The sequence below is a fragment of the Rattus norvegicus genome, chromosome 4 (assembly GCF_036323735.1).
Source record: "Rattus norvegicus strain BN/NHsdMcwi chromosome 4, GRCr8, whole genome shotgun sequence".
Lineage (NCBI taxonomy): Eukaryota > Metazoa > Chordata > Mammalia > Rodentia > Muridae > Rattus > Rattus norvegicus.
Genome location: NC_086022.1, coordinates 122,272,802 through 122,298,129, shown reverse-complemented (window position 1 = coordinate 122,298,129; position 25,328 = coordinate 122,272,802). Strand labels below are relative to the sequence as shown.

The following is a 25,328-nucleotide window of genomic DNA, read 5'->3' as shown; positions in this document are numbered from 1 at the left end:
GCAAGTTACATGGCTGAAACAGGGGCTTTGTTGGGCCCAGTGTGTCTACCTGCAGAGCCCATTTTGGTGCTGGGAACTGGACCGCAATGGGAGATAAAGGTTAGTCTAGGAACCAAGTGCCTGGGGTATGTGAGGACCTAGGGCCTGCCCTATAGGCTCCAGATTCACCACATTCTTGATGTCATCCTCCAGCTGAATTTAGATTGGTCCCTGGTCTACTGCAGGTGTCCCTGGGGAACACCTATGACCTAAAGAGGATCCAGTCTGAACTGAACGTGGTTACCATTGCCTAACAATGAATTAGTCAGGTCCTCAGGCTTCTGTGGGTCTAAGCCGAGGGGCTGTGCTGTTCTTTTTTAGGTTCAGAGGATAGACAACGACATGACTGTGGCAGAGAACTCTTCCATCGATGGCACAGCTACCTATAGCACAGGCTGCTGCTCCAACCCGACTCTCCACTGAGGGTCCACCAACTCAGGCTCCCATCTGTCTGTGTGAGATATGTGTAAGGACCCAGGGCCCAGGTGTCCTGGCCTTAAGTCAGATTTCACTGGACTCACAGACGGAGTAAGCCTGAAAAGCTGGGCAGTTGGTCGTAGTCTCCGCATCTCAGGGTTTTAGACTTTGTTGGTTGGCTGGTGGGTAGGTGAGTTTGGTTTTGGTTTTGTTAAGACTGGCTCTCTTATCTGTAACTTAGTAGGTGCTGGACTACAAGCACAGGAAGCCACCACACTGGGTTTTTTACATTGTCCTGGAGATTGATCTCAGATCCTCATGCTATGTATGCAGCAAGTACTTCCTTCTGGCACTTTTCACGTACCACAAGTGTGAGGAGGAGGGTACACTGCAAAGTCTGCAGACTGTAGTATCCCAGTGTGAGTGCCACATCATCAGATTACACAGGTGGGATTGGAAGGCCAACCCCTCCCCCTTGTTGAAAAGTTCAAGGACTGATTCCCTTGGGAAGTGTAATATCACTCATTGTCAGCGCCCTGGAACCCTTGTGTGGCCCAGCGGAATCTGCAAGAGGCCATCCTGAGTCTGGCATCTGTGAAACAGGGAAGCTTCTGTGAGAACTCAGGGAAGACTGACTGCGTGGCACTCAGCGCTCTCACCAGTGAGCTTATTGGCCTCTGACCTAGGCAAAAGGCTTCTGGCTGGCCTCTTCCCAGCTTAGCAGGGGGAGTGACTTCTCTCACAGGGGTTAGGGCTTGACCTGTGTCTATCTCCAAATGGGAAAATAGGAAAGAAAACAATTTTTCTACCTGTAACCAAAAAGCAACAGCTCGTTGTGTCTCAGCTGAGCCCAGCTCGTGGCAGGAGGCTCTGCTCTCACTCTCCTCGATTAGCATTCTTTCTTTATCATCTTCCTTCAGAAGAGGCTGTTCAGCATGCCCCTGGCTCCAGCTCACACCCCACAGGAGCACCTACACGCCTATCCACACAGTGTTGGGTGCTGTGAATTTTCATGGCAGCCCTCCTTGGTGGAGTGTAGCAGTAGCCAGCCATCTGAGCTGAGGCTGGACCTGGAGACCCAGGGCTCCATGTATGCTCAGTGTGTCTAACACCAACAACAGTGGTGGAGCATCTTCCTGAGCTTACTATAATACGAACTGTTGTTAGGACTGGTTCTCAGAAGTTAAATTACTCAATTTTCACCACGTTTAGAAGTTTCCTGCCAGCTTCTGTACTGAGTCATCTCGTCTCACACTCCTTTCAGCCATGTAGATGGAGTGGATTTCAGCTTCCCTATCCTGTGCAAGCCATTCTCAATAGTCAGGGCTTATTTACATTTCTTTGGTGGTGACTAAAGTCACTCTTAACTCAACCCCATCACACATACACACACACACACACACACGCGTGTGTGTGTGTGTGTGTGTGTGTGTGTGTGTGTGTGTGTGTGTGTATAGCAGAGACTGTAGTTCCCAATGTGGACCAAGCCAAGTGTGCAGTTCACCCTTCGGAACTTACACTTGGGCTGACTTTTCCTTATTCTAAGCATATGTAGCATGAGCACATCACCCCAATAACTCGTGCATGTTTGGGGTGCTGCTGCCCATATGGCCCTTGGTCCTCCATAGCACCTGCACCTGTGATCTTAAGACCTTGTGCTGTCTATGCCTTGAACCCAGAGCCAGGTCCTGTAGTTCTGCCACTCCACACATCCTTGAGCTTTCCGAAGTTGTGGCTCAGGGCAGTGGCAGGAGGGCTCCTCAGAGCCTCAGGCTACAATCCTGACCTCTAGGTAGGTAGCCTAGGAGCCACCAGGCACCTGCTGGGCTTTACTACCTGCTCTGGCCAGACCTTGTTTCCAGGTCTGTTCTCCTCCAAGGGTACCTAGCAGAGGAGGTCCATGTCACAGCATGGTGGTTGCTAATGGTGGGGAATCTGGTGACTCCCTGTGGAGACCTGAAAGCTTCTGGTGAGAGCATAAGACCATGCTGGGGTTCACCCGAAGTGCTGGCTTTCCCAGACATCCTTCCAAGGGGCCCCCAGTCAACTTAGGGAGAGACAGCTGGGGCTCACCCCGATACCCAAGACGAGACAGCCCTCCTGAGCAGCGGTTCATTCCACCGGGCTCTGCCCCACAGCGAGCTGCCAACTCCTACAGGGAGGCAGGAAAATAGCTCGCTGGGAGAAAAGAGCTGAACAGGGGTGAGGGGTGAAAGTTGAGGTTTCAGAAAATCCTATAAAAATGAAAACAAACCATCCATCTTTCTCCCGGCGTCTTACCCTGACAGTGCCCTTTCTGGATCTTGCCCTGACGTCTATAGAGACAACTCTGAAATCTGACCCAGGCCCCATAAGCTGCTGCCATCCCAGTCTACGGCTGCCCTGGACAGAGACAACCTGGTACCCAGAACAGGGAGCACTTTGGGGTGTCTTCCCCCCTAAATGAATAGCCTCCTCCAGCTTTGGCCATTGAGGCATTTCAAAGCAATTGTAAAAATTATATGAACCCCATCGAAGAACTGTTACAACAATGTTTATTCCCAGCATTTGAAACAAGGACAATGATATTATAAATAATTGTAGATGATGAAGATAGGCAAGAAAAAATAACATAATTAAAAGAATTTTACAAGACGGCCCGTTCACAAAGATGGATGGAGTAACACAATACGATGAAAATATCTGCAATTAACATAAACCAGTGCAGTGGACAGAAACCAGCTGCCGGTCAGCCTTCCCGTCATCCACATGGGCAGTGCTGGGGCTTCTCAGAGTGGTCATCATGGCTCTGGGGCCCCAGGAAGAGGCAGTCTGAGGGTTCTTTCCTGGCAACAGTTGGAGGCCTAGAATCCAGAACCTGTTAAATAGAATTTGCATAGACCAAGGAAAACCCAGGATTCAGAAAGTCACAGGGCTTGCTACAGAACTTCCCTCAGGATCCCCTCCCTAGCCCAGGATGGCATTAACCCCTCAAAGTTCCCCATCAGAGCATACCACCAAGCCTTCCTGTGACTAAACTTCCTACAACTTTTTCCCTAAGGACTGTTCCCCTCCCTGCACAACCCCATCTCAGGACTGGCATGTGCCAGGTGCTTGGTTACTCTGGGTTAGTCAACTAATTGGTACCCTCAGGCTGTTTGTGTGGTGCCTGGAGCAGAGTGAGGTGGCTATGTTTATGCAGTTAGAAAGTTAGCAGAGTACAGCCTGGCTGGACACAGATGCTTTAGGTACTAGGAGTCTGCTGCTGGACCCTCATCCTTACCTCCTGTCTGGGCAAGGACAGCCCAGAAGCAGCAGATCACTTTATGCCTCCTGTTTGTCTGTCTCCTCTTCATCATGATTTCCTAAAATAATATAATAATAATTAAACTTGTTTTCACTGAAAAGCTTATGCCAGACAGTACAGAGTTAGATGATTTTGTTGCCAACAAATCAGGGAGATGGAACTTTGGATCTCTCCCACAGCCTCACCTAGATGTGGTAGTCCCTGCCTGTAATCCTAACATTTAGGGGGCAGAGCCAAGAGTTTGAGACCAGCTAGAGCTACATAGAGAAACCCTCTTTTAGAGGGTGGTTATTTGGGGGTTTTGTATAATTTTGTATTGTTTTGATGGTATAGATAAAGCTGGAGTTCAGCCCTCCCTGGAGGTGAATACCACTCTATTCAACATCTCCCAGTTTGATGACTGGTTAGTCCACAGCTAAGCATCCCTTACCCAAATACTTAAGACCAAAAGTACTAAATTGATCGTTTTTCAGACTTTATAGTATTTAAAGATATCACTAGCCAAGCATCCCTAGTGCAGAATTAAAAGTACCCTAAAACCTGAGACTTTCTGAGCAGCACATAGACACTCAAAGAATTCTGAGTTTGGAACCTCCTGGGTTTTACCTATGTTGTTTTTGAGTTTTATGGCTATAGGTTGTTTCCATTCCAAAGATCTCTGTCCTACAGCCATTGCAACTTACCCTGTCTGAGGTTTCCAGGGCATCCCACCTCCCCACTCCACAGAGGCACATAAGCAGCTCTGGGTAGATGCTGACAGCAGAGCTGGCCCAGTATCGCAGGTGACAGAGGCCTGCGTGAACATCACCCAGTTTGCATACCAGCCATCCCCAGGTCCATTTCTTGCCAGGTCCAGATGCAGAAGGTGGTTTTCAGAGCTGCTGTACTCTCCTGATTTCTCAGACGTTTCGGATTGGGCTTCTCTGAGCAGAGCGGGCTTGGGTTTTCTGGTGGTCTTGTGCTGTGGGGATGTTAAGAAGTCTTCGTTTTTAGTTAGAAATCAGGCTCTTGTGTGTGCCACCTGGTTTCCTGCTAGCTTTGACTTCCTGTCAGTAACTAAAAATCAAAAAACCTTGGCTTTGTGGGAGTTGACCCTTTGCTGAACCCTCAGGCAGTATCTTTGGGAAGGGACACACAAGCAGAGTGCTTTGGCTGCAGTTCACGGGAAGGGAGAAGTGATGGTTCTAGAGGTGAAGGATCGGGTGGCAGGAATTCTTCTAAGGCAGGGAGGCCCTGGTTCAAGAAACAAGCCCAGCCCTGGAGCTGGGTGGAGTTCCTCAGACAAACAGCTGTACAGAGGCCCCAGACAAGACCCAAGGTAGTGGGGTAGTAGGAAGCAGAGGCTGTGGGAGGAAAGAGAGTGATGCAGTGAGGGAACTCAGCATGGAGAACCAGTGAGTGCTGTTGGGAACCGAGGAGGGAGGAAGTGGGCCTGAAAGCCAAGAGAGGGCTCAACTCCTGTTTATGTGAAGCCACTTTCTTGGTGGCTTCAAGCAGAGCTCTTTAAAACTGGAGTCAATTCAGACACGTCCTGTTGCTCTAAACAATAAAGTCTGTGGTCTGTACCTGCCCAAAGCCCTTCAAGGTTCCAAAAGAGTCATCTGTGGCTGCCTTCCGCCTCTTGGACCTTCTGGGCAAATAGACTGAGGCGGCCTCCCTACCTAAAGCTGGGCACAGAAGCAGGTGGAGGAGGAGCACAGAGCAGAGGACTCCAGGCACTGGGCTTCTTCAGTCATGTCTTCGTGTGTCCCACCTGTGTGTGCTGTCCTCTGACAAGAGGGAGGTGAGGGAGAGGCCAGCTTCCTGACGGGGCAGTTGTGAGACATTCATAAAACTTTTATTGGACTTGCCACCCTTCCAGATAAATATTTTTCAATTTTATGAGCTCGTTTTAGGGCCTAGGCTTAATCCTGGCTTTGTAGCTGCCTTAAAAAAATTAAATATTGTTTTGGCAAAAGGAGCCCCTCCCCCATGCCGCCAAAGGCAGCTCATAAATCCCTGTGTTCAACTCTTGCCCTTGCCCTCCTCACCCAGCTTTCTTCCCTCCCACACCTTGTCCTAGAACAAGATGAGATCCAGTGCGTGACCACAAAAGAAAGTCTAGAGGGTTCTGCCTTGGAGCCCACAGCAGCGCCCCTGAGTTTCCCAGTGGGGTTCACACAGGTACTGCTGCCCCGTGTGTACTGGGCCCTTAGTAAAGCCCCGTGCATTCGTCTCTCTCTGCTGTCTTGAGGACTGCCCTCTCAGGCCAGCACCCACAGGGGCTCCTAACTTAGGGCTCTGCCTCTTCCTGATGACTTGTGCTGTCAGAAACTTTCTGCTCTGTGTCCTTATTGGGCATGAGTTCGTCTCTCTTGGGAGTGTGACACTCTCTTCCCCATTCGTGGCTCCAGATCTGATCCCCTATCAGCACCCAGCAGGTACAGGTGGCAAGTACTGACTGAATGGGTGGTGTGTGGTTGCTCTGATGAAAGAATGAGTTGATATAGTTTAGACTTTGTTTTTATGTGACATTGTCCGAAACACTGTCATGTTAATTCACAGCCTCATCACAACCCTGTACAATAAGTGTTTTAACTATCCCATTTCTCAGGTAAGGAGATTGAGGTAGGGGCCAACATCCCATATGAACAGTGCTTGGATCCTGGGCCAGAGTCTGGGTCCTGGTGGTGAGCAAGGAGCCTGTGCTCTGGCTGCCATGTGGATGCCTAACTCTGAGGGACAGTGGCCCACTGAAGAACTTGGCTTGGGTTCAGAGGTGATTTGGACATTCGCAGTCAACGAGAATGGAGTGACCTCAGATGGGAGGGAGTGAAGAGAGATGGTGAACAATAGGAGGGCACTTAGACTCCACCACAGTGCCTACAATGTGAGTCCTTTAGGTCTCATAGCAGTCTGTGACACACGCATGGCTCCCCTCCTCGCCTGTCCCCTGGCACTCGCATTGCATACGCAAGGTATGGATGCAGCTAAGGACAGGGAAGGTTCATGTCCCAGGGTAAAGAGCATCTCATCTGCCGCTTCCTGATCATCTACTGGTCCAGGTGCCCTGAAGTTTTCCTCAGTGCATCTTCCTATGCCCACCAAAGAGCAGGCATTGCCCCGTATCACGGAAAAGATACCTGTGGGTCAGTGGCATGAGGTACTGGCCAAGGCATCTGCTTGGCTGGGAAGAAGAGTACATCCAGCCTAGCTACTGTGCTCCCTCCTGCCCTACAGCCCACAGACAGAAGAGGTACAAGGCATGAGCCTGCTGTTCCTGTTCCTGTCCCTGCCTCATCCTGCTCCTGCTCTAAGGCCCTAGACGGCCACCCAGGGTAGAACTGAAGTCAGGATACCTATAGACTCCAGAGGTACCATCACTCAACTGTCTCAAGGGAGGCTGTCCTTATGACAATACCTGTAGCTCTGTAGAAAACTGAGATGGGCACCAGGCAGGCAGAGAGCACAGGAAGGTTGCTTTTCTGGGGCCACCATAGAAAGCAGGGACCAGATGTTGCCCCAGGAATGTAGACTCACTGTTTATAAAGCGCATGTCCCCAGGGGCCAAGGTTAGCCTGTGACAGCCAAATCTGCCTGTATTCATAGGGTACAGGGCACCCAGCCATGTAGGACAGCTCCACAAGCACAGGCATAGCAAGTCTGGCCCACACTGGTTTCTTGTACACAGTCTCTTTGGGAACTTCCGAGCCTCATTCTCACCTCCCAGGCAACTTGGACAAGACAGACCTCCCACAGCCAGCCATGGCCCTTGAGGTCACACAGACTCCTGTTGCTTACCCACAAGGGCAGAGGAGGCTGAGCCTGTGGCATTGCAGGCAGAGTAATACCAGATAGACCGGAGTGGACTGATGTTATGGAGGAGCAGACACGGATGTCCCGAATAGGCTGCCTGTACTGACCTCTCATAGCAAGCACTCGGACCCACAGCATCACAGTCACCATTTATGTCACTAGGTGTGCCGTTTTTGACAAAGGGCCAGGTTTCCACACACAGTAACACAGTGCTCTGGGAAGTGAATTGATCTGAAGAAGGTTTTCTTGAAGAATAGAGGGAGCTGCAAAGGACGTTGCAAAACAATGATGTCACAAAGTAGATGTGTGAGCTAGGAGTGATGGGTGATGAGGGATCATAGCTTGTCTCCAGTTGAAGAAGGATGCAACAAGCCAGCCACACCTTGCCAGCAATCCTTGCAAACATAATTCAGAGTCTCTGAGAAGCAGGGTTCTCTGGTCACAATTGGCATGTTCCCTCCTGACCCTTGGACACCAGAGCCCACTTCTTCCTTGAATATGTGGGCAACTGTATTGGAACCCTGGCATCAAGCACAGTGCATGCAGGGACAGGTTACCCCGCAGCCAGCTTGTGTAAGCTATGCTTACCACTGCCCATTCAGATTGCCTTGTAGTGTGTCACAGAGCAATACGGTATAGGCCTTCAAAGGAGCTCTTCTGAGCCCCCTGCTTTCCCACCACTGCTGGAGCTAACTGGGAGAGCTATGGAAGTCATAAGAAGTGCAGGCCATAGGCCTATGTGGTTTGGTTCTCCATGAACAAAGGCTTACAGCCCGATGAGCTCACCTTTCTCCCACTGGACAGTTTATGTTAGCAACGTCCCCTGTTCTGTCTCTTCTCATGGTCTGGTTTCCACTTTAAAAGAAAAGCAGAGTGAGTAAAAACTGTAGTATAGGTTAAAAGCTTGGTGCAGCTCTCCCCACTGAGGACCCTGATAGGCTTTGCTGAGGCAAGTTCTGGTTTCTCCTCAGTTTACTGTGCTGTTATTGGCAGAGGCTGGGGGACAGCTACAGATAGGCTGTCGTTTAGGCCTAGCACTGGCCACAAGACAAGCTACAGCCTGCCATGGAGCCCTTCTCTTGAGTTACAGATGGCACTGGAGAAGGAGCCTGCCTGAGGATACCTGCCCTGAGCACCAGGGACCAGCTGTCTCTAACACTACACTGTGGACAGCCTTGCATCTTGGTCATAGATATAAAGATGGGCCACATAGAGGAAGGAGGTTTTGGTTTTCATTGGACACAGTTATTTTGTGGATGTACCCTGACTAAATGGGGGTGTTGCATTAATCCTCAGACTCATCTCCTACTGTCTTCATGATGTGGTCAGGAGGGTGCCTGTGTTCCACTTCTTGCAAGAGCAGGAAGCAGTCTTCTAGTGCAGGGCTGGGGCTGACACAGCCAAGCCAAGTCACTCTTCGGAACCCACAGAGAGGGAGTCAGTACTCTGTACTAGCGGAGCCATGGGACATAAAAAGTCCCAGTCATAGACCTGAGCCATGAGGACACAAATATATATTTGTTGGGAGCAGGCTGTGCAGGTGCTGGGCAATATCCTTAGTTATAGCATCTAGTAGGCTGCAATGACCCCCTCACAGGGCTGTCACTGTCACAGAGGAGAGAGAAATTTGTGTTGTTTCTGTGTGTCATGCCTCTACCCCATGTCCCTCAGTATCTCAGCCCTCATGCCCAGATCACAGAGATCATGCAACCACACTGGTAAGTCACTGCGGTACTCCTTGTAGTGAGTACTAGCAAGGATCTGGTTACCTGGGTTTAGATCTCAAAGCCAAGAAAACTGGTGTGAAAGGTCACAGGCTCCAAATGCCCCTTTCTTTGTGTATACCCTAGCATGTGGTAGCATGTGACCTCCAAAAAGTGTAGCCAGCCTTTCCTCCTAGCTATAATCCATATAGTGAAGGCAGTGCTCTTTGGGATTTAGTAAATCATTGAGTGAAGGGGGCCACATTGCCCACAGCAGACCTGGGCCAGATGACATCTGTATGGGGAGGCAGAGGCAGTGTAAGGAGCCCTTATCTGAGGAGCCTGTGTCTATGGCTCTACTTTATAACCACTATGTACTGGGAAATGGAGGGGCCTCAAGCCTGACCACTACAACGAGGGCTTCAGCAGAGGTGGCACATTTTGTCAGCAGAGGAAGCCATGGCCCATGCAGGAGGTACGCTCTTACCCCACCTCCTTACTGTGTGATGGCAGGCAAGTGTCCAGGCCACAATGTTCTCTCTAACCTTACCCCAGTATACCAGTCACCATCCTTGGGTCCCCACAAGGTATCAGAGGAAAATGGAGGTAAGGGCTGCCCCTGGCTCGCTCTCTCTGTATACTGCATGATAGGGAATGTAGTTGAAGCAGGAAGTGATAGACCCACTTCCTTCCACAGTATACTGGCTCCTGTCCCTGATTCCTCTGGTCCCTCTCCAGCCCTAACCATGCAGCACCTGTAGGGAAGGCTTCTGAGTAAAAAGAAGAGGCATTGCTCGCAGTTGGACCTTGACAGCACAGCACTCTGTCCCTAAGGCTCTGAGCTGGTCCCAGAGATGACCCCATGTCCCTTTAAAGACAGCCTCCTCATAACACTGGCCAGGCTTCCAAGGTCCAGACTGGGATCCAGAGCTTTACAATGGCTGTTCTTCTGGTGCTGTGCTAGACTGGAACTCTTGTACTTAAGATGCACAGAGCTCACCACTAGGACTCAGGTCCCCAGTGAGGAGCCCAGCCATCTGTGGCCCTTAAGCTCCCAAGAGCTTCCAAAGAGACACATTGTAGGAGGTTTTCCAAATCAGAGGCCTGCCTGAGGGCCTCCCATGTGTGAACAACCCCACTAGCTATGATGAACCACAACCGGGAGCCACAGGGACAAGTCTCAGCCTGGGCCAGAGCACAGTGTGGTATTTTGGAAAATGTCACATATCAGTACACAAGAGCCACTTAGACCATCAGGCACTGTGCTGCATGGTGCTGTAAGAGGTCCAGGCAGGCAGCAGTCAATAGTGACCCTAGAGATAGCTGCTATGAAAGAGGGAGGGTTGGAACAAAGGGGCCAGTCTGGGGAGAAGAACCAAGATATGGTCACTGAGAAGTACTGCCCTCCAGACCTGCTTTGGGAACAAGGACCCATGAGCTCTCAGTGTGAGGAGACCTAGCTGAAGTGGAAGCTTATGGGCTCTTTGGAGAGTCAGCTGTGCTGGAAGGTGTTTTGCTGGGGCAAACACATGAAGGAGTGTTTTCCTGAAGTGGACACAGATGAAAGACTAAAGCAGACTCGTGAAGGAACATTTCACTGAAGCAGACACAGGAGAGAGGATGTTCTGCTAAAGCAAGCATGTGAAAGGACACGTGATGAAGGAGTCCTTCTAACAGTATGCATGTATCGGTCAGATTTACATTGTGTAGTTAAGGTCCATCTGTTGGGACTCTGTGGACTTGGGCCAATTGGATGCACACACTGAGACAAGACTGGTGCTGAGGCAAGGATGGAGGATTCATGATGTTTGGAGGGTAGAAATAGGACTCCATGGAGTAACAAAGACAGAGCTTGGCTTGCTGGTACAGCTAGCTGTGCAATGCTTATGGGTCTCAAGTCTTTTTTGATCTTCACATCCCTAAGAGAAGCACAGCTGAGAACTCCTGGTGTCCCTCTGGGTCCCTCCTGCTGACTCGAGCCAAGGTTGAGGCCTGGCTGTCTCTGCTAGGTCTTATCACTACTGTTGCTAACCTGACTCTACCGAACAGGACCGCTGGTGTATCCACGAAGTGTTTACAAATGGATTGAGCTGCCACTGCTGACCTATGAACTGAACTGCCAATTTCCAACAATACAGGCAGGAGTTGCTCCAAAGAACCTTTCTAAACAGGTCCACTTTCCCCATATCTTTTCTTTTCCAATTCTGGTGGATGGTGGGCTACAAGGGAGGTTAAAGCATTTAAGAACCATCATTAAAAATAAGATTGAAAAAACTACAGGTACACCTCGCCTTGGCAGACATCCAGGAGAGCAGGCTGGAGTGCCAGTGTCCCAATGAGCACGCCACTTCCAGCTACAGGCCAGGTCTGAGATAGTCCCTAGAGGCTACCCAGAGAACAGAGTATAGCCAGTCATCTCACTCAGAGCATCAACTGTGCACTTAGACACCCTGGGTTGCAGGCAAGTGATGATGAGGGATAAGCTGTCAGAGTCTGCAGCTCAGGAATGTGGGTAGGGACCATGCTGCCATGCCACTCCTGCCCTTCGAAGGCCTGCCAGCCACAGAGGACAGTGGTATATTGGTCACCTGTGCTTGGTGCTCCCTCTGCTCTGGCAGCAGAGCTGATACAGTAATCAGGATGCCACACATGGACCCTGGAAAATGACTGCTCCTGAGCCTTTGTTCAGTCTCATTATTCTCTAGGGCTTTTCCCCCCAAGTCATAAAAATGACGTTTTTAATATGTGGGGTTTTTTTTAAGAAAAAGCAATATGAAGGTAATATGAAGATGACTTTTATTGTCAATAGCTCTACCCTTTAAACAGTTATCTTAGTTTCTGCTCTAGGTATTTTAATTGAAGATTAACTTATGTTAAAGAGTGTACATGTGGAGGGTGGGAGCATTAAAATTCTGCCCCCTGAGTGGTGGGGGAAAATACTTCTTGGGAAGCCACCAGGACCCTGCCCCCAACCTCTCTGGCTTCAGGGCTGCCTTTCTTTAATCTTTCCCATTTACCAGGAAAATATAGTTCCTCAGTCCCTGTAGATTGGAACAGACCACACCACAGCCAGCACTGCCCCCGAGCACAAGGGAGGGAGGGTGGGTGGAAAGAGGTGTGCAGAGTGGTTGAAGGCATTAATCTAAATGAAGTCCTCACTGTGGCCCTGGGCACGTTACTCAGTGTCTCTGTCCCTCAGTTACCTGGCATGCAAGTGGTCTAGAAGTGGCTGCAGTTAAGGTATGACTGTCTAGAACATAGTCACCATTGCAATGAGTATTTTCTCTGACTGGCCCAGAGATCTGTTGCTAGTGGGACACAAGCCAAGCTTTCTGTAGCCAGTCAGATGGCCTTCCTTCAAGGTCCCTTAGATAGCACTTAGCTAATTTCAAGACCATTTTCCCCACATGGGGGCATCCAGTAGCCCTCAGATCCAGCCAACCAACACTTCCCCATGGTGACCCAGAGTGTAGAGGCCTAATTCCCAGAAGTCTCTGAAGAGATGTCCTGGAGCCTGGGCCTCCCTGGTGAAGCAGTGAAAGGACCTGGCGTGCAGCACCAGGCTGCAGTGGGTACTTCATGAGCACAGCCCTGGATATAAGTCCTGCTCCTTGACCATGGTTATGAGCCCTTATCTATCTGAGTAGTGACTCACCTATGGGACACCTGTATGGACTGGCTAGGTGAGAGGCCATGTGAGGTGCTGGCGATAGCAGTGTCAGAAGTGACCTGAGATTGGCATCCCTTGGACCCACTGAACAGGAGGGAGAGAAGGCATTCAGCCACCAACACACTTTCTTGCAACCCTACCCTGCAGAGGTGACTCAGCTCTCTCCCTTTTGGATTCTCACTACCCACCCACCCCACTTAGCTTTGTTATGGTGCTATCCCCGCTCCTGACACACCTCAACTCTGTCCTTATGCTATCCCCACTGACCTCTCACCCCATCCACCCAGCACCATGGCCTACTGCCTAAAAGGTGTGGACATCTACCTGGCAACTCTGGTTGAGCCTGAAGGGCGGGAACAGATAGATCCAGGACTCCTTCCTTATCCTCACCCCAAAGGGCTCCAAGTCTGGATGAATGTGGCCAGCAGAGTTGGAAGAGTTCTAGTTTTCCAGGATTCCCCTCCATTGCCTGCTTGCTGCAATCAGAAGATGCATTCGTTGCCCCCAGCCTATGTGGGCTTAGCAGCTGTCTGGAACAGAACCATGCTCAGGAACCCTTCTGCTGGTTGCAGGCAAGCTGAAAGGGCCAACATGGCCCATGCTGGAGTCTCTGAGGAAGGGTAGGTGCAGGAGGAAGACTACCAGGGTACAACACACCTCTTACTGAAAGTCTAGGCAAAGGGCACTAAATCCACTGAGGAAGTCCACCAGAGACTGGAGCTGAGGCAGCTGAAGCATGAGAAAGGACTATAGGAGGCAGGCAACTGGGGTGCCTAGGGACTGTAGACCATCTGAGCACATGTAGGGATCTAGAGATTGCTTTGGGAGAGGCTGAACTGGGAGAGGTGGTCAAGATTTGTTCTAAAAGGATTTTGGACAGCACAAAGGTGAGTAAGCAGAGAGAGGCTTGCAACAGTGGCTGGGAAGTTCACACATAGACTGTGCCATGGCCCGGTCAACAGGACCTGCACTGCAGAGGCCCTGGGATCTTTAAGGAGCATACGTTAACCCTCAGTGTGCACAGGGGCTTGGAGTAGGATTGCCAGAAAGTCCAAGGTTCCATGTTGCACATAAAATGACACTTTGTCAGTGGGGAACCTGGACCTGGGGATTTCTTAGTGCCAACACATGCTTCAAGGAGCTGCATTTACCTCATGGGGTGGCAACCTCACAGGACTGAGTAGTAAGAAGCTGGCCTCAGGTGATTGACAGCTCACCTATGGCTGACAGCGAATATCTCCCCTAGGCTACCCTCCCTCCCATCCCCCAATGGCAAAGCGTCTATCTAAGTCTCAAGACCAAGTCATTTCCTGTCTGGATTAGAGTAATTTTGGTTTTCTTTTTTAAAAAACTAACACATCCTGCTCCATTTTTCCTCCCCACACACCCCAATCTCCAAAGCCCGGCTGCATTGTGACTTCAGTTAACTTGGTGCGGGAATATCTCTGCAAAGGGTCCTTTTTTTGTTTTTGAAGAATTCATTGTTGTTGCTAAGAAGCTTAATATAAATTAAAGAAGGAATTAGGCAATATTAAGACATCAAAATGGGCATGCAGGGCCCATTGCCTCTGTTTCCTCCCAATCAAAGAACTATGTAAGCCATCAAGTGTACTCCAGAGCCTCAGCAGGGACTTGGTTCTGTGGTTACACAGGCCTGTCTGCCACCCCTCCTCTAATTCCTTTTGTTACTGGAACAGCAGAATACAGTTCTGCTTCTTTCTTTAAAAAAATTAATCACCTTATCTCTTTAAAGCAAATTGCATCTTTGTTTACATACATGACCGTTGCAGAGAAGGAAAGAGGGAAAGCAGGGAGCTGGTACCCACAGCTGGAGGGGATAGGCCTGTGTGGCAGGAAGCCCAGGGCCTCACCTACCAACACAGGGCAGGAGGACCCAGTCACTCCCCACACAAGTTCAGAGGGAACCCAGGAGGGGCTTTTCTCCCCAGATCTTCAAGATCTGTCCTTCCGGCCTGTCCCCAGCTAGGTGAGGGGCCGATGACAAGCCAGCTGTGACAGACAGGAGTATCACACTCAGACCCCAGCTTCATCACACAGCTGGATGGAGGAAATACACCTTAGCTCACCTCACCTGGATCCCTGCAAATCCTGTGCAACCAAAGCCTCCTGTGTATGAGGTGGGACTGCCAGACCTGCATTAAGGTCTCTTCCACCTTACCAACTCACTCATTTTTGTCCTGCCTGCTCGAGCCTCATAGCCAGCACCCTGACTCCACCCAAGGTAGTTTCTACCTTTGCCAGCAGCAACAGCAGCAGTAGGCCCCTGTGCAGAAGCAAGTCACTTCTACTCAGAGTTCAGTTGCACATGGCCCCATGTCTTGTCCAGCTGCAAACCTGTTGAATGTGGACCCTGTGGCCATTCCAGCTGCCGCCCAGCAGTCCTTACCAGAATGCTACCCCAGGAAAACCCCTGAGCCCATTCCCCCTCTGCCCTGTTTCTACAGCCCCTGAGGGGGCTACTGACCCTAAGATGCTTATAAGGGATCTGTTCTCACTGGGGGTTGCCAGCTGCCTTCCAGTGTGAAGGCCCCTCTTCTAGTCTGGCCCCTGACATGAAAGCGACGCCAGCAATTGGAGGCAATTTGCTGGCCTTTGATGGCCACTGCCGGGCGGCACCGCGCTGGGCTTGAAAAACTTCACTTCCCACATTCTTCCCTGATTGCCCAGCAGAGCCAAGATCCAGCAGCCTGCAGCCCATTGTGCCTTTGTGTGGGGCTGGCGCACAGTGAGAAAGGCCAGCCAGGCCCTGGGAGAGGTCTCCATGGGAAGCCATGAGCACTGGTGTCACACGGGGTCACTGCCACCCTCAGTGGTGTCTGGACTCAGAGGAAAGTAGAGCAGGCTCCAGGACTGTTCTAGGACATGATGGCTATGGAGAGTGGGCCTCCTGCACAGAGGACATCATAGCCTACCTCAGCCCAACACCACCCTGCCAGCGAGAGGACCAGTCCAGCCTGATGTCTGAGCCAGACTGTTCTCTGGACCACTTGAGGGCAGACATGTTTTCCCTAGGCCTCACCACTGCCCTGTTCATCTGGGTGGAATGCATGCAGGTGTTTGTGGCATGGAGGGGTTAACATGTAAACGTATGTTATAGAGATGAGTGCAGGTAGGTATGAGTGTGGTATGTATATGGGTAAGTGTATGTGTGGGGTGTGTGCCGGTATATACAGGGCCATAGGACACAAGTGTATGTAGCACGGGTGAGTAATGATACCTGCATATGCTGTGTGATGTGTATATGGGTAAGTGGGTGCATGGAGAATGGCCTGTGGAGGGACATGTAGAGATGCCACATACAGCATTCACATTCCCCAGGAAACCTAGAGGGCTCTGTGCCCAGCAAGAACACCACCATTCACCAGCCTCTGAGGCACGCACTACAGAACCACCGTGAAATAAGGGCTTAGTGGAACTCCTAGGAGTCTGGGGCAGTTGGGCGACATGCTCCAAGGAGCAGTGGCAAAGACTGAATTTAGTAGGTGGGAAGGAACACAGCTCATGGACCCTTGCTTGGTTCCCTGTGCCTTGGTTTGGTGCTCAGAGACAGGAGCATCAGAGAGTGAAGAGGCAGAGGAGGCAGACATGGGCCCTGAGTGAGGACACACTCCTGTCAGTGTAACCAGGTCCCAGGTTCCCATAGGCCTTAGAGGATGTTCTGTGGTGGCAAGGGAATAGAGCTGCAGGAATGGCCAGTGGGAGCTGAGGAGCAGTCCCTGAGCCTGCCCCTTGAAATCTCTGCTCTAGCTGAAGCAGCTGAGTCGGACACTTTGACCTTCGTGCCCATAATGGAGTCCTATTCATGCTCAGCTGCTGGCCTCCAAGTGCCAGCCTGTTTCTTGATCATTCCTTCCCTGCTTGCCTGTGTGCTAGATCATACTGCGGCACATAGTCTCTTGTCTGGGCTCAGGAGTGGGTACACTGTAGGGCCTGTGGTAGGCAGACCTCTGTGCCTAACCCAGGGTTCCTCAGAACCCTTAGGCAGGAAAGTAGAAGAAAGGCACTACATGTCATCTCTTGTGAACCCTGCTGGCTGGGCACATAGCCTTCTGGTCTTTTCTCTGCAGCTTGGAGCTGGTAGGGTTCTTCTGAAAGTTCTGCCTGCTGCATTAAGTTTAGAATACATCTTTTGTATATAGGACAAAGGTCAACTTTGAGTGTCTTCCTCTATTACTGAGCCTAATTTTTTTTTTTTTTTGAGCTACTCTCACTGAACCTGGAGTTCACAAAACTCAGCTAGACTGGTTGGCTAGCAGGCCCCAGGAATCTCCTGTCTTTGCCTCCTAGATAGTAAGATTATAGGTGCACACCACTTTACCCAGCTTCTTACCTGGTTGCTGGAGATCTGAACTCAGGTCCTCGGGCTTGTAAGTTTATTACTGAATAAGCCATCTCTAGCTCCGTGCCCCTAGCACGAGTTTGTTTTTAAATGTTCATTGATCATACTCAGTCCTTCTGAACATCACTTTACTACAGCAAGGGGATTTGTCTCATTGTCCCTCCGTCTTGGGTGCCCTCTAACTGATGCTAGATGTGTGGTTCTCTGGTGCTCAAACACAGAGGGGATCAGACAATCGTAGTCACCAGGTCTGCTCCCATTGGGTGAGCCTGAAGCTCTTCGGTATCTCTGTTCCTCCAGCCCTGACCAGCTGCTCAGGTCTGCTCAGCTCCTTGTGGAGGCACCTCTGCACACGGGCCTACCTGGTACATGCTTGTCTGGTCTGCATCCCTGGGAGTTGACTTCTTGGTTGACATTGATTTTCAGGAGCTATCTCACAAGCTATTCCTAAATGCATGCTCTCAGGATTCTTGGACTAGGAATTTGCCTTCAGTCCTGTAGAATCCCAGTAGCATTGACAGGTGGGATCCAGAGTCCTCGTGCAGATCACATGGGTGCAGACAGAAAACTCACAGGAGAGGGACTGGTCACAGGAAGATAGCAGATACTGACCATGAGGTAACAGTCTACCATAGGAAAGACGTGGTGCAGGTGAGGGCCAGAGAGGTTGGGTACAGTGGCCAGGTAGCTAGTAGGCCTGAGAGGTAACACATGAACAGGGACTAGAAGATAGTAAAATAGATGCTCTCAGAGCTCTAGGGAATACATCATCCTAGCTGAGGGGCTGACAAAGCCAGACACAGGACAGGGAAGCTGGTGTTTGGTGGGAATCACTGTGTTTGCCAATGCACATAGGTAAAGCCAGTAGAATGGGGTAGCAAGGTGGGAAACTGTCCTGCCTGAGGGCCCCTGGTCTAAAGATGCAGATACCCTATGCTGCCTGCTGACTCCCCGGCCCAGTCAGCACCTTTCTCCTACAGAACCAAGCATATACTTCATGGACTTGGCCATATCACAGATTCCCTCTGCCTATACAGCCTGCCAGTAATCTCTGTGGTGATCCTGTCATCTGGCCATGAGTCCAGCAGTCTTTTTCAGAGAGCCCTGCATTAGGCACATCAAAGCTGCTACTACCACCCTCCCAGGGACACAGGATCATTTCCTTAAGGATCTTGCTATCTGGGGCTATCTGCTTCCAAGCCTGTTGGCCGTCAGTCCTTCTGAGTCTAGAATGTCCAGGGGACCTGGCTTGGACTGCGTGCCCACTCCCAGTTGCCCACTGACCCTGCAGTGCCCGGTATCTTTAAAAGGAGAGCCCTGGGGATCTGAGAGGCCTTTGCAGCCTGAGCTGAGCCAGGCTCCTGTGGTAGGCACAGCTCCAATCCCTCAGCATGTATCACCTGGCAAAGGAAGAGGGACACTAAAGACTGTGATGTATCTGCCACATTGCCCCGTGAGCTGTTGGCACAGGTTTTTTTGGTAGACCCTTAATGTTGTTAAGATCGCTATGACGCCAAGGTGACGAAGCTGCTGAATGGCCACAGTATTGCCAATGCCAGACTTACTCTTGCATCCCTGCCTGCTCTGAGCTGATGTGGTATGCACCGTGTGTAACCAGAGCCATCGCAGATGAGATGGGCTGCTGATTGGGCCACACCTGTCTCCTAGCATGGCATAGACGCTCTGGAGCCCTGCACCTCTTCAGCGATCAGACCTCCTGGCACCAGAGAGAGACAGGCCCTTACCATTTGTCAGGGTCTGGTGCCAGCAGGAGGAAGGCCCAGCTCTGATTCAGGGACTCAGATACCTGCAGGCCTGGCACCAGCCCAGGTCCCTATTCTCACTCCAGGCCCTAGGCACCATCTGAGAGGAGGAAAAGCCACAAATGTGGGGCCAAAGATCAGGCTGCTGCCGGAAAACACATATGCCTGTGATCACAGCACTCGGAAGGCAAAGCAAGACTATCTCTGTGTTTGAGGCCAGCCTGGTATACATAGTGAGTTCCAGGACAGCCAGAGCTATACAGAGAAACCCTGTCTAAACAAACAAAAAAAAAAAAAAAAAAAAAAAAAAAAAAAAGGCCCTGTCAGAGGCCCACATGCAGGTGAATTAGAAGATGTCAGGAGATTCCTCTAGGTGCTGGTAGGTTCTAGCAGGTGCAGCCTGAGCCTCTGCCCAGCATCTCATTTACTAACCTAAGACAGTGGAATATCTCAACACAGGACTAAATAGGGTGCTGGACTCAGTAACCACTGCACAGAGTCTGCAGCTGTCAGACACTGTCAGGATGCAGCTTAACTTAAAAACAGCCAAGCTGCTATGCACAGCCCCTCACCGAGGGGTCAGGAGACATCTTCCACTGTGGAAGTAGAAAAAGAAAAGGGAGTTGTGGGTGAAGAAACATTGTGTTGAGCTCTTGAGAATGGCTAGGAGCCCAGCCTCATTCTGGGTGGTGAGGATGGAGGAACCAGCTAGAGACAGGTGATAGACAGTGTCTCCCAGAGCCTGGGTGGGATCCCCACGAGAGCTTCAACCCAGGAGAGCTGATTAAACCTCCCCCTGTTCCCCTGATCACCTCTAGTCTGCTGCGGCTCCCCTCCTGAACACACCTGGAGGCAGAAGACGCTAGAGCCTGCTACAGGGTCAGACTCCCAATACAGTGGTAAGAGGGTATCTCCGTGGTGACCAGGAACTTTAAGTGACATGTCTGGCGGTAGAACAGTTCCCAGAGAGCGTTTGGACCTTAGGGACCAGATGAGCAGCCAGAAGATCAGAGACTTACGCCCCAAAAGTGACTGGCTTGTAGCGATGCTGAGTTGGGGGAGGGCATGGAGCTGGAAGACAAGAACAGACTTGCCTTCAGTGAGTCAGTGACACTTTTATCCCTTGCAGGTGGCCTCAGCCCTGAGTCTAAGAAGATCCTGACACCTACACTCAAGAAGCGGAGCCGAGCTGGCCGTGGGGAAACCACCAAGCAAGAAGAGAGCACTGAGCGTCCAGAACCCATACAGCCTGTGACACTCAGCCTGTCTTTCAAGCGCTATGTCTTTGACACCCAGAAGCGCATGGTACAGACTCCCTGAATGAACCGTCCTGTCCAGCTACAAGCTGTACCACAGTGCCAGATGCCCCCAGACGTGCCTCTACCTCCTCAGTCCTATAGGCAGTCAGCCCCATCCAACTGCCATCCGCACTGTTACTGAGCCCCATTGAGAAAACGTGGGGGAAGTGAAGAGCAGTGCCAGGAGGGCCTGTCACTCCATCCCTGCATCCACCCAGGATAGCAACTAGGCCCATTAGGAAAGCGTCCTAGCGGAGACAAGAACATCGGTCTTCCCCAGTTAGGGAATGTGCAGCCACTCAGCCCTGCCCCAAGTAGCTGGCACCCTCCAACTAGAAATAAACATCCCCTATGTGGCCTAGTGTACCTATAGTCTGCCTGTCTTCCAGGGGAACACCAGACATCGCAGGGTATTGTGTGCATTGGGTTTAAGACTCGAGCTGCTAGGGTCAGCCAAGTGGCTCCTGGGATGTCGTGGATGGACCTTGAAGAATGGAGGCTCTCTGAGCGGCTGAGTTTACTGGGATCCTCTGGTCAGGGGTTAGTACCCTGGGGCTCCATTCTTACACTAGAGATCAATAGGCCCTGGCCTCCAGTTTTGGAACCATGGACTCCCAAGGGTGCTAGACCAGGGGTGGAATACCTGGACTCTCTTCATGCTCTTCTTCAGCCCCAGCACCCTCAGGCTTAGTATGGGGACTGAGACGGGGGCAAGAGGGTAGAACTGACCAATGAGGGAAATCAGAACTTTTCCAGACACCTGTAAGGGGAGCAGATGTCCCACTGTTTCCCAGTTTGGCCTCCAGACAGACATGAAGGCCTCCCTTTATCCCAGTAATCAGTGCATTATGCTTTAATTTTCAAAAATGGCATTAAAAATATTAACAGGGGCAGGTTGTGATCAAATGACTTGGGTCTGTTAAGCCCCAGAGCTGAGGGCAGAGGAAAAGGAGCCAGACCACAGAACACAGTGTCCCTGTAAGTCATGGCCCCTAATCAAATATATCATCAGCCCGCCAAGCCCCTCATTCCTCCAAGAGGCCAGGATGGCAGTGGCTGCTGTTCACTGTCCTTGGCCAGGCCCCAGGCAGCCATAGTCAGGATGGCCTATAGCTGAATGCAAGCTATCAGGCCACTAGGGACAGGCTTCCTCTAGCTGCAGGACTCCATGATACCCTTGCCAATGGCCTGTCAGTTCCTTGGCCTGGGTGTGACCCAGAGGACAACAAATGTAGTGAGTGTGGCCACTGGCATTACAGGTGCTCCTTTCCCAATGCAGCTGAGTTTTAGCTCCCATGAACCCCGCTGCTGTCACCTACATGGGTACCTCAGGGGTGGCTGCCTGCTGCTTGGTCCTGAGCCTCCTGTGCCCTCATTTAGCTTGACCCAGCTCTAAAGACCACCGTGCCTTAAGGACTGGGCCACTGGCTGAGCTTCCCCAACCCCACCCTATTTACCTATTAGGATGCCTGGGGGGAACAGCCAGTTAGAGCCAGTGAGGCCCAGGATTGGGCATGGGCCTCAGGGCAGATAGCCAACCTGGGTAGCCCCTACATCAATCCTGGAAGCAGCAGAGGCCTTCCAGGACTGGTGGCCTCTAAGTGTCGGTAGACAGATGAGCAGGTCTGAATCATTATAGATAAGGAAGCCATTCTGCTCAGTGCAGGGCCTGGACCAACATCCTCCCCTGAACAGAGGCCCTGAAGCTTACTCCTTTCAGAGGTCCTTCAAGTTGGGGCATATTAGCCCTGTCTTCCCTGGTATTATGACTTTAGTCAAGTTCTAGTCTGTACCTCAGGGTCCCCATTATATGAGAGAACCCACTGCTCTGTAGGGTAGATCTGAGGACTTGGGACTCTGCTGAACATTACATTCTGTAGCCTGGGAGAAAGCCAACAGGTATATACACAGTGAAGGATAGAGGCCTATAAACCCACAAGAGGTACTGCAGCCAGCCCCAGCCCTAGGACAGCTCCAGTTCAGCCATTTTCTCCAGGACCTGTATGTGTCCATGTCTATATCCCAGCATCTCTCCTGAAGACTGCTTTCCTTAAAGCCCAGAGCTCAGAGTGAATGAGTGGAGACAACATAGAAGAACTCAGGGTTGAGCACTAGGAGGGGCTGCTCAGCATGTGACCCCTGAATGCTTATAGGACTCTGAGGATGTGTATAAGGCAGGCCTGCCCAGTATGGCCTCAGAACACAACCCCAGAAGAGGCCTTTCTCAGGCATGATATTGATGGAAACCTGAATACCCATTAGTGAGTTAAAGCCAGGGTGTGCAGTCTGCAGGGGCGGCCCAGCCAAGGCAACAGTGGGAGGGGAGCGGTATGCACTGCTAACCAGGACTGGCTATAGGCAGGACCCTCAGCTCCAGGACTCTCCACCCCTCACACAGCCCCAGGCTCCAGTGTTTTAAGGAAGACACAGCTCCAAAGGGCCAGGGCCATTGTAGCCATAGCCCACAGGAACTCACTTGGGATCTGTGCCAAGGGTTAGGGCCCTAGACAATCCCAAACTCCTTGCCATAGTGTGTTTTTGGAAAAGAGGCACCCTCTGGTTTACTGGCTGGCCTGCCTGCACAATATGAAGTCATAGCAGTGTCACAACACAGGCTGGGTGGGGGCAGCATGATTGGCAGGCCCTGGAGCATGGGGCTAATGCACAGCACAGAGATAAGGCTTATCTGGAACCGTCCCTGGAACCGAGACTCTGATGGAAACAGGCTCGGGGTTAATATATTTTTGATAGATAACGGCTGGTAAATGGGAAGGCGTGGAGGCCTGGGGCAGAAGGGGCAGTCTCTGTCCTCCCAGCCAGGCCCATGTGCACCTGGGTACATGCATGTACAGAAGCTCTGGACAGGGCCACTGTTTGGACACCATGTGCTCAGAGTTTGCCTGTCTACTGCATGTGTGACGTCTGCACAGAAGTGGAATAAAGGAGAGAGGGGCCTGATGTATGTGGGGATGCAGGGTGCTGACCCACAGTACACAGAGCCCAAAGGTGAACCAGCATCTTGTCCAGGACCTGGCAAGACGAACAGTAGGGACACCAGAAGCACCAAACTCAGAGCCCTGAGCCAGGTAGAATCCCTGCAGCTCGAGGGTCAGCCCAGCCCAGGCTTCCTGACCTGGACAGGCTCCATATTGCCAGGTTTCCTGAACACCACTCCTGGACTCCCAATTCTAGCTGGGAGGGACAGCTATGACACTTCTGCCAAGAGACTACAGAGGCGCCATGAACAAGATCTTGAAGAGAGGATGGGAGTTTACCAGGGCAGGAGGGGCTGTTGGGCCAGAAGTACAGGCTCTAACAGGGAGAACTGATAGCTAACTAGAAGAAAGCGAGTTAAGGGTTCCCCAAATCCCAGCCCTCCAGGAGCCCCCACAGGAGCAGCCCTCATTAAAACAAGTAATCACTACACCACTGATAGTAGAGTTAGCCATTAATTAGCTCACCTCAGCCAGCAGCAGGCTTGCCTGCTGGGAGCAGCTGGGCAGCATAGTATTGGGGTAAGGCTGACAGGGAGACTGGAGTGGGGAGGCCTGAGGAAGCCTGAAGAGCAGCAGCAGCGGTGGATTCCAGGAGACCCTTCTTGTACCAGTCAAAGGCCTGGGGGAAGGGTTCCTATAGGGTGGCTCCAGGATAGAGAAGTTTCTGGCTGTGGGAGGGGAAGCAGTTCAGGATGACAGTGGGAAGGGTGTGTGTGGAAGGTTTGGGAACTCAACATGGGTGGTGGAACCTGGATATAAGGACAGAATTGGGTAGGGCAGCAAAGATGCAACTTTGGACGCTAACTGGGGTGGGTCCCTTTGTTCTGGCCCAGCATGACACACAGACCTACCTTTCCTGTAGTCACTAGACTTTGGGAAAGCAGACAGGGCCTTCCCACACGGCCTGTACCCTTTCTTCCACCTCAGCCTGCATGCTCAGGTCCAGCCGGTAAACCTGTAGGTCAGAGGTCCCTCAGCCAGGCTTAGGTGTTGTTGCTCAATACACTATGATCCCCTGACGTTATCATGGTCCTAGAAGGGAGACCAGCAGCAAAACAGTGACTTCCTGCGGCCACAGCTGGGGCCCCTGATAAAGACTACTGGAGCCTGGTGACCCTTTTAGGGACACCCTGTGGGCACCCCTCCCACATGACCACTTCTGGGCCCTGGTTTTGCTTGGCCCTGACATGCACAGCTGCAAGGGACCACGGTGGGTGGGGATTTCTTCCTCTATATGGTTCCCATCAGCACCCACCCTCCCCTGAGCCATAGGGTTCCCTTAGTCTCATGGAGGTAGCCAGAACCCTTTTCCACAGCAGGGCCCCAGGAGGAGACTTATGTGTGGCTCACTCTCAGGCCTCTGCCCTTTACATCGGTCTCTTTCTGCCTCTCTTGGCCTTCATAAGCTGGGCTCTGCACTTGTCATACCCTGAGCCCACGATTCCAGCTCTTGCACAGGACAGTGGACGACCACGTGGGAGGAAGAAGTGTCAGCCTCCCCAGCCAGGCCCACGGGTCTGTCTCTTCCGGAGTCCTTCCCTCTTTATTTTCCATCCTGTAGGCTAGATCTTGGCAGCCACAGTGCCCAAGCTCTACTTCATGAAACAGTGGGACCCCCAGCTAGGGGTCTAGAAAAGCAGAAGGGGACGGACTTCCCAGAGACCCAGGAAAAGGCCCTGAAAAACCCTTTTCTCGAAGGCCTTATGAATTGAACTTAGAGCAAGTTATAGAGACCAGATTTCTAATCCTACTCCACCCTTAAGCCCATTACCCACACAAAACTGTCTGCACCCCATCACCCCTGACCTCCAGCACTAATTTCACCACTATTAAAGCCATCAGTAAGTTCACATCATTGTGACCAACACTATTGTCACCCTGTTGTCCCCACCAGCAGCATCTCTGCCCATGATACACAGACCTGTGAAGAAACCCTGTCACCCCACCCAACCCCCAGTATAGCCAAGAAGACACACTGGCCTCAGGCCCCAGTAAAGAGCA

General features: G+C 51.4%; 1 protein-coding gene and 1 long non-coding RNA gene across 4 annotated transcripts in view; one reads left to right on the top strand and one right to left on the bottom strand.

Annotated features, from left to right (window-relative positions):
* Positions 1 to 21,223, top strand: part of Eefsec (eukaryotic elongation factor, selenocysteine-tRNA-specific) — a 196,143-nt gene extending 174,920 nt beyond the window's left edge. For 2 of the 3 annotated variants that reach the window (NM_001398914.1, XM_039108166.2), the window contains one exon: positions 20,163 to 20,697. In NM_001398914.1, the coding sequence (NP_001385843.1) occupies positions 20,163 to 20,353 (191 nt within the window). In that variant the 3' untranslated portion in view covers positions 20,354 to 20,697. Of the gene's footprint in view, positions 1 to 20,162 lie in introns of all 3 variants that reach the window. The other variant, NM_001109249.1, reaches the window with a different exon arrangement.
* LOC120102335 (uncharacterized) lies at positions 2,974 to 7,785 on the bottom strand. Its single transcript, XR_005503710.2, has 4 exons — positions 7,645 to 7,785; positions 4,564 to 4,703; positions 3,719 to 3,800; positions 2,974 to 3,313 (listed from the first exon to the last, which is right to left on the bottom strand). It is a non-coding gene; the product is annotated as an uncharacterized LOC120102335 (long non-coding RNA).
* Positions 21,224 to 25,328: the final 4,105 nt, after the last annotated feature.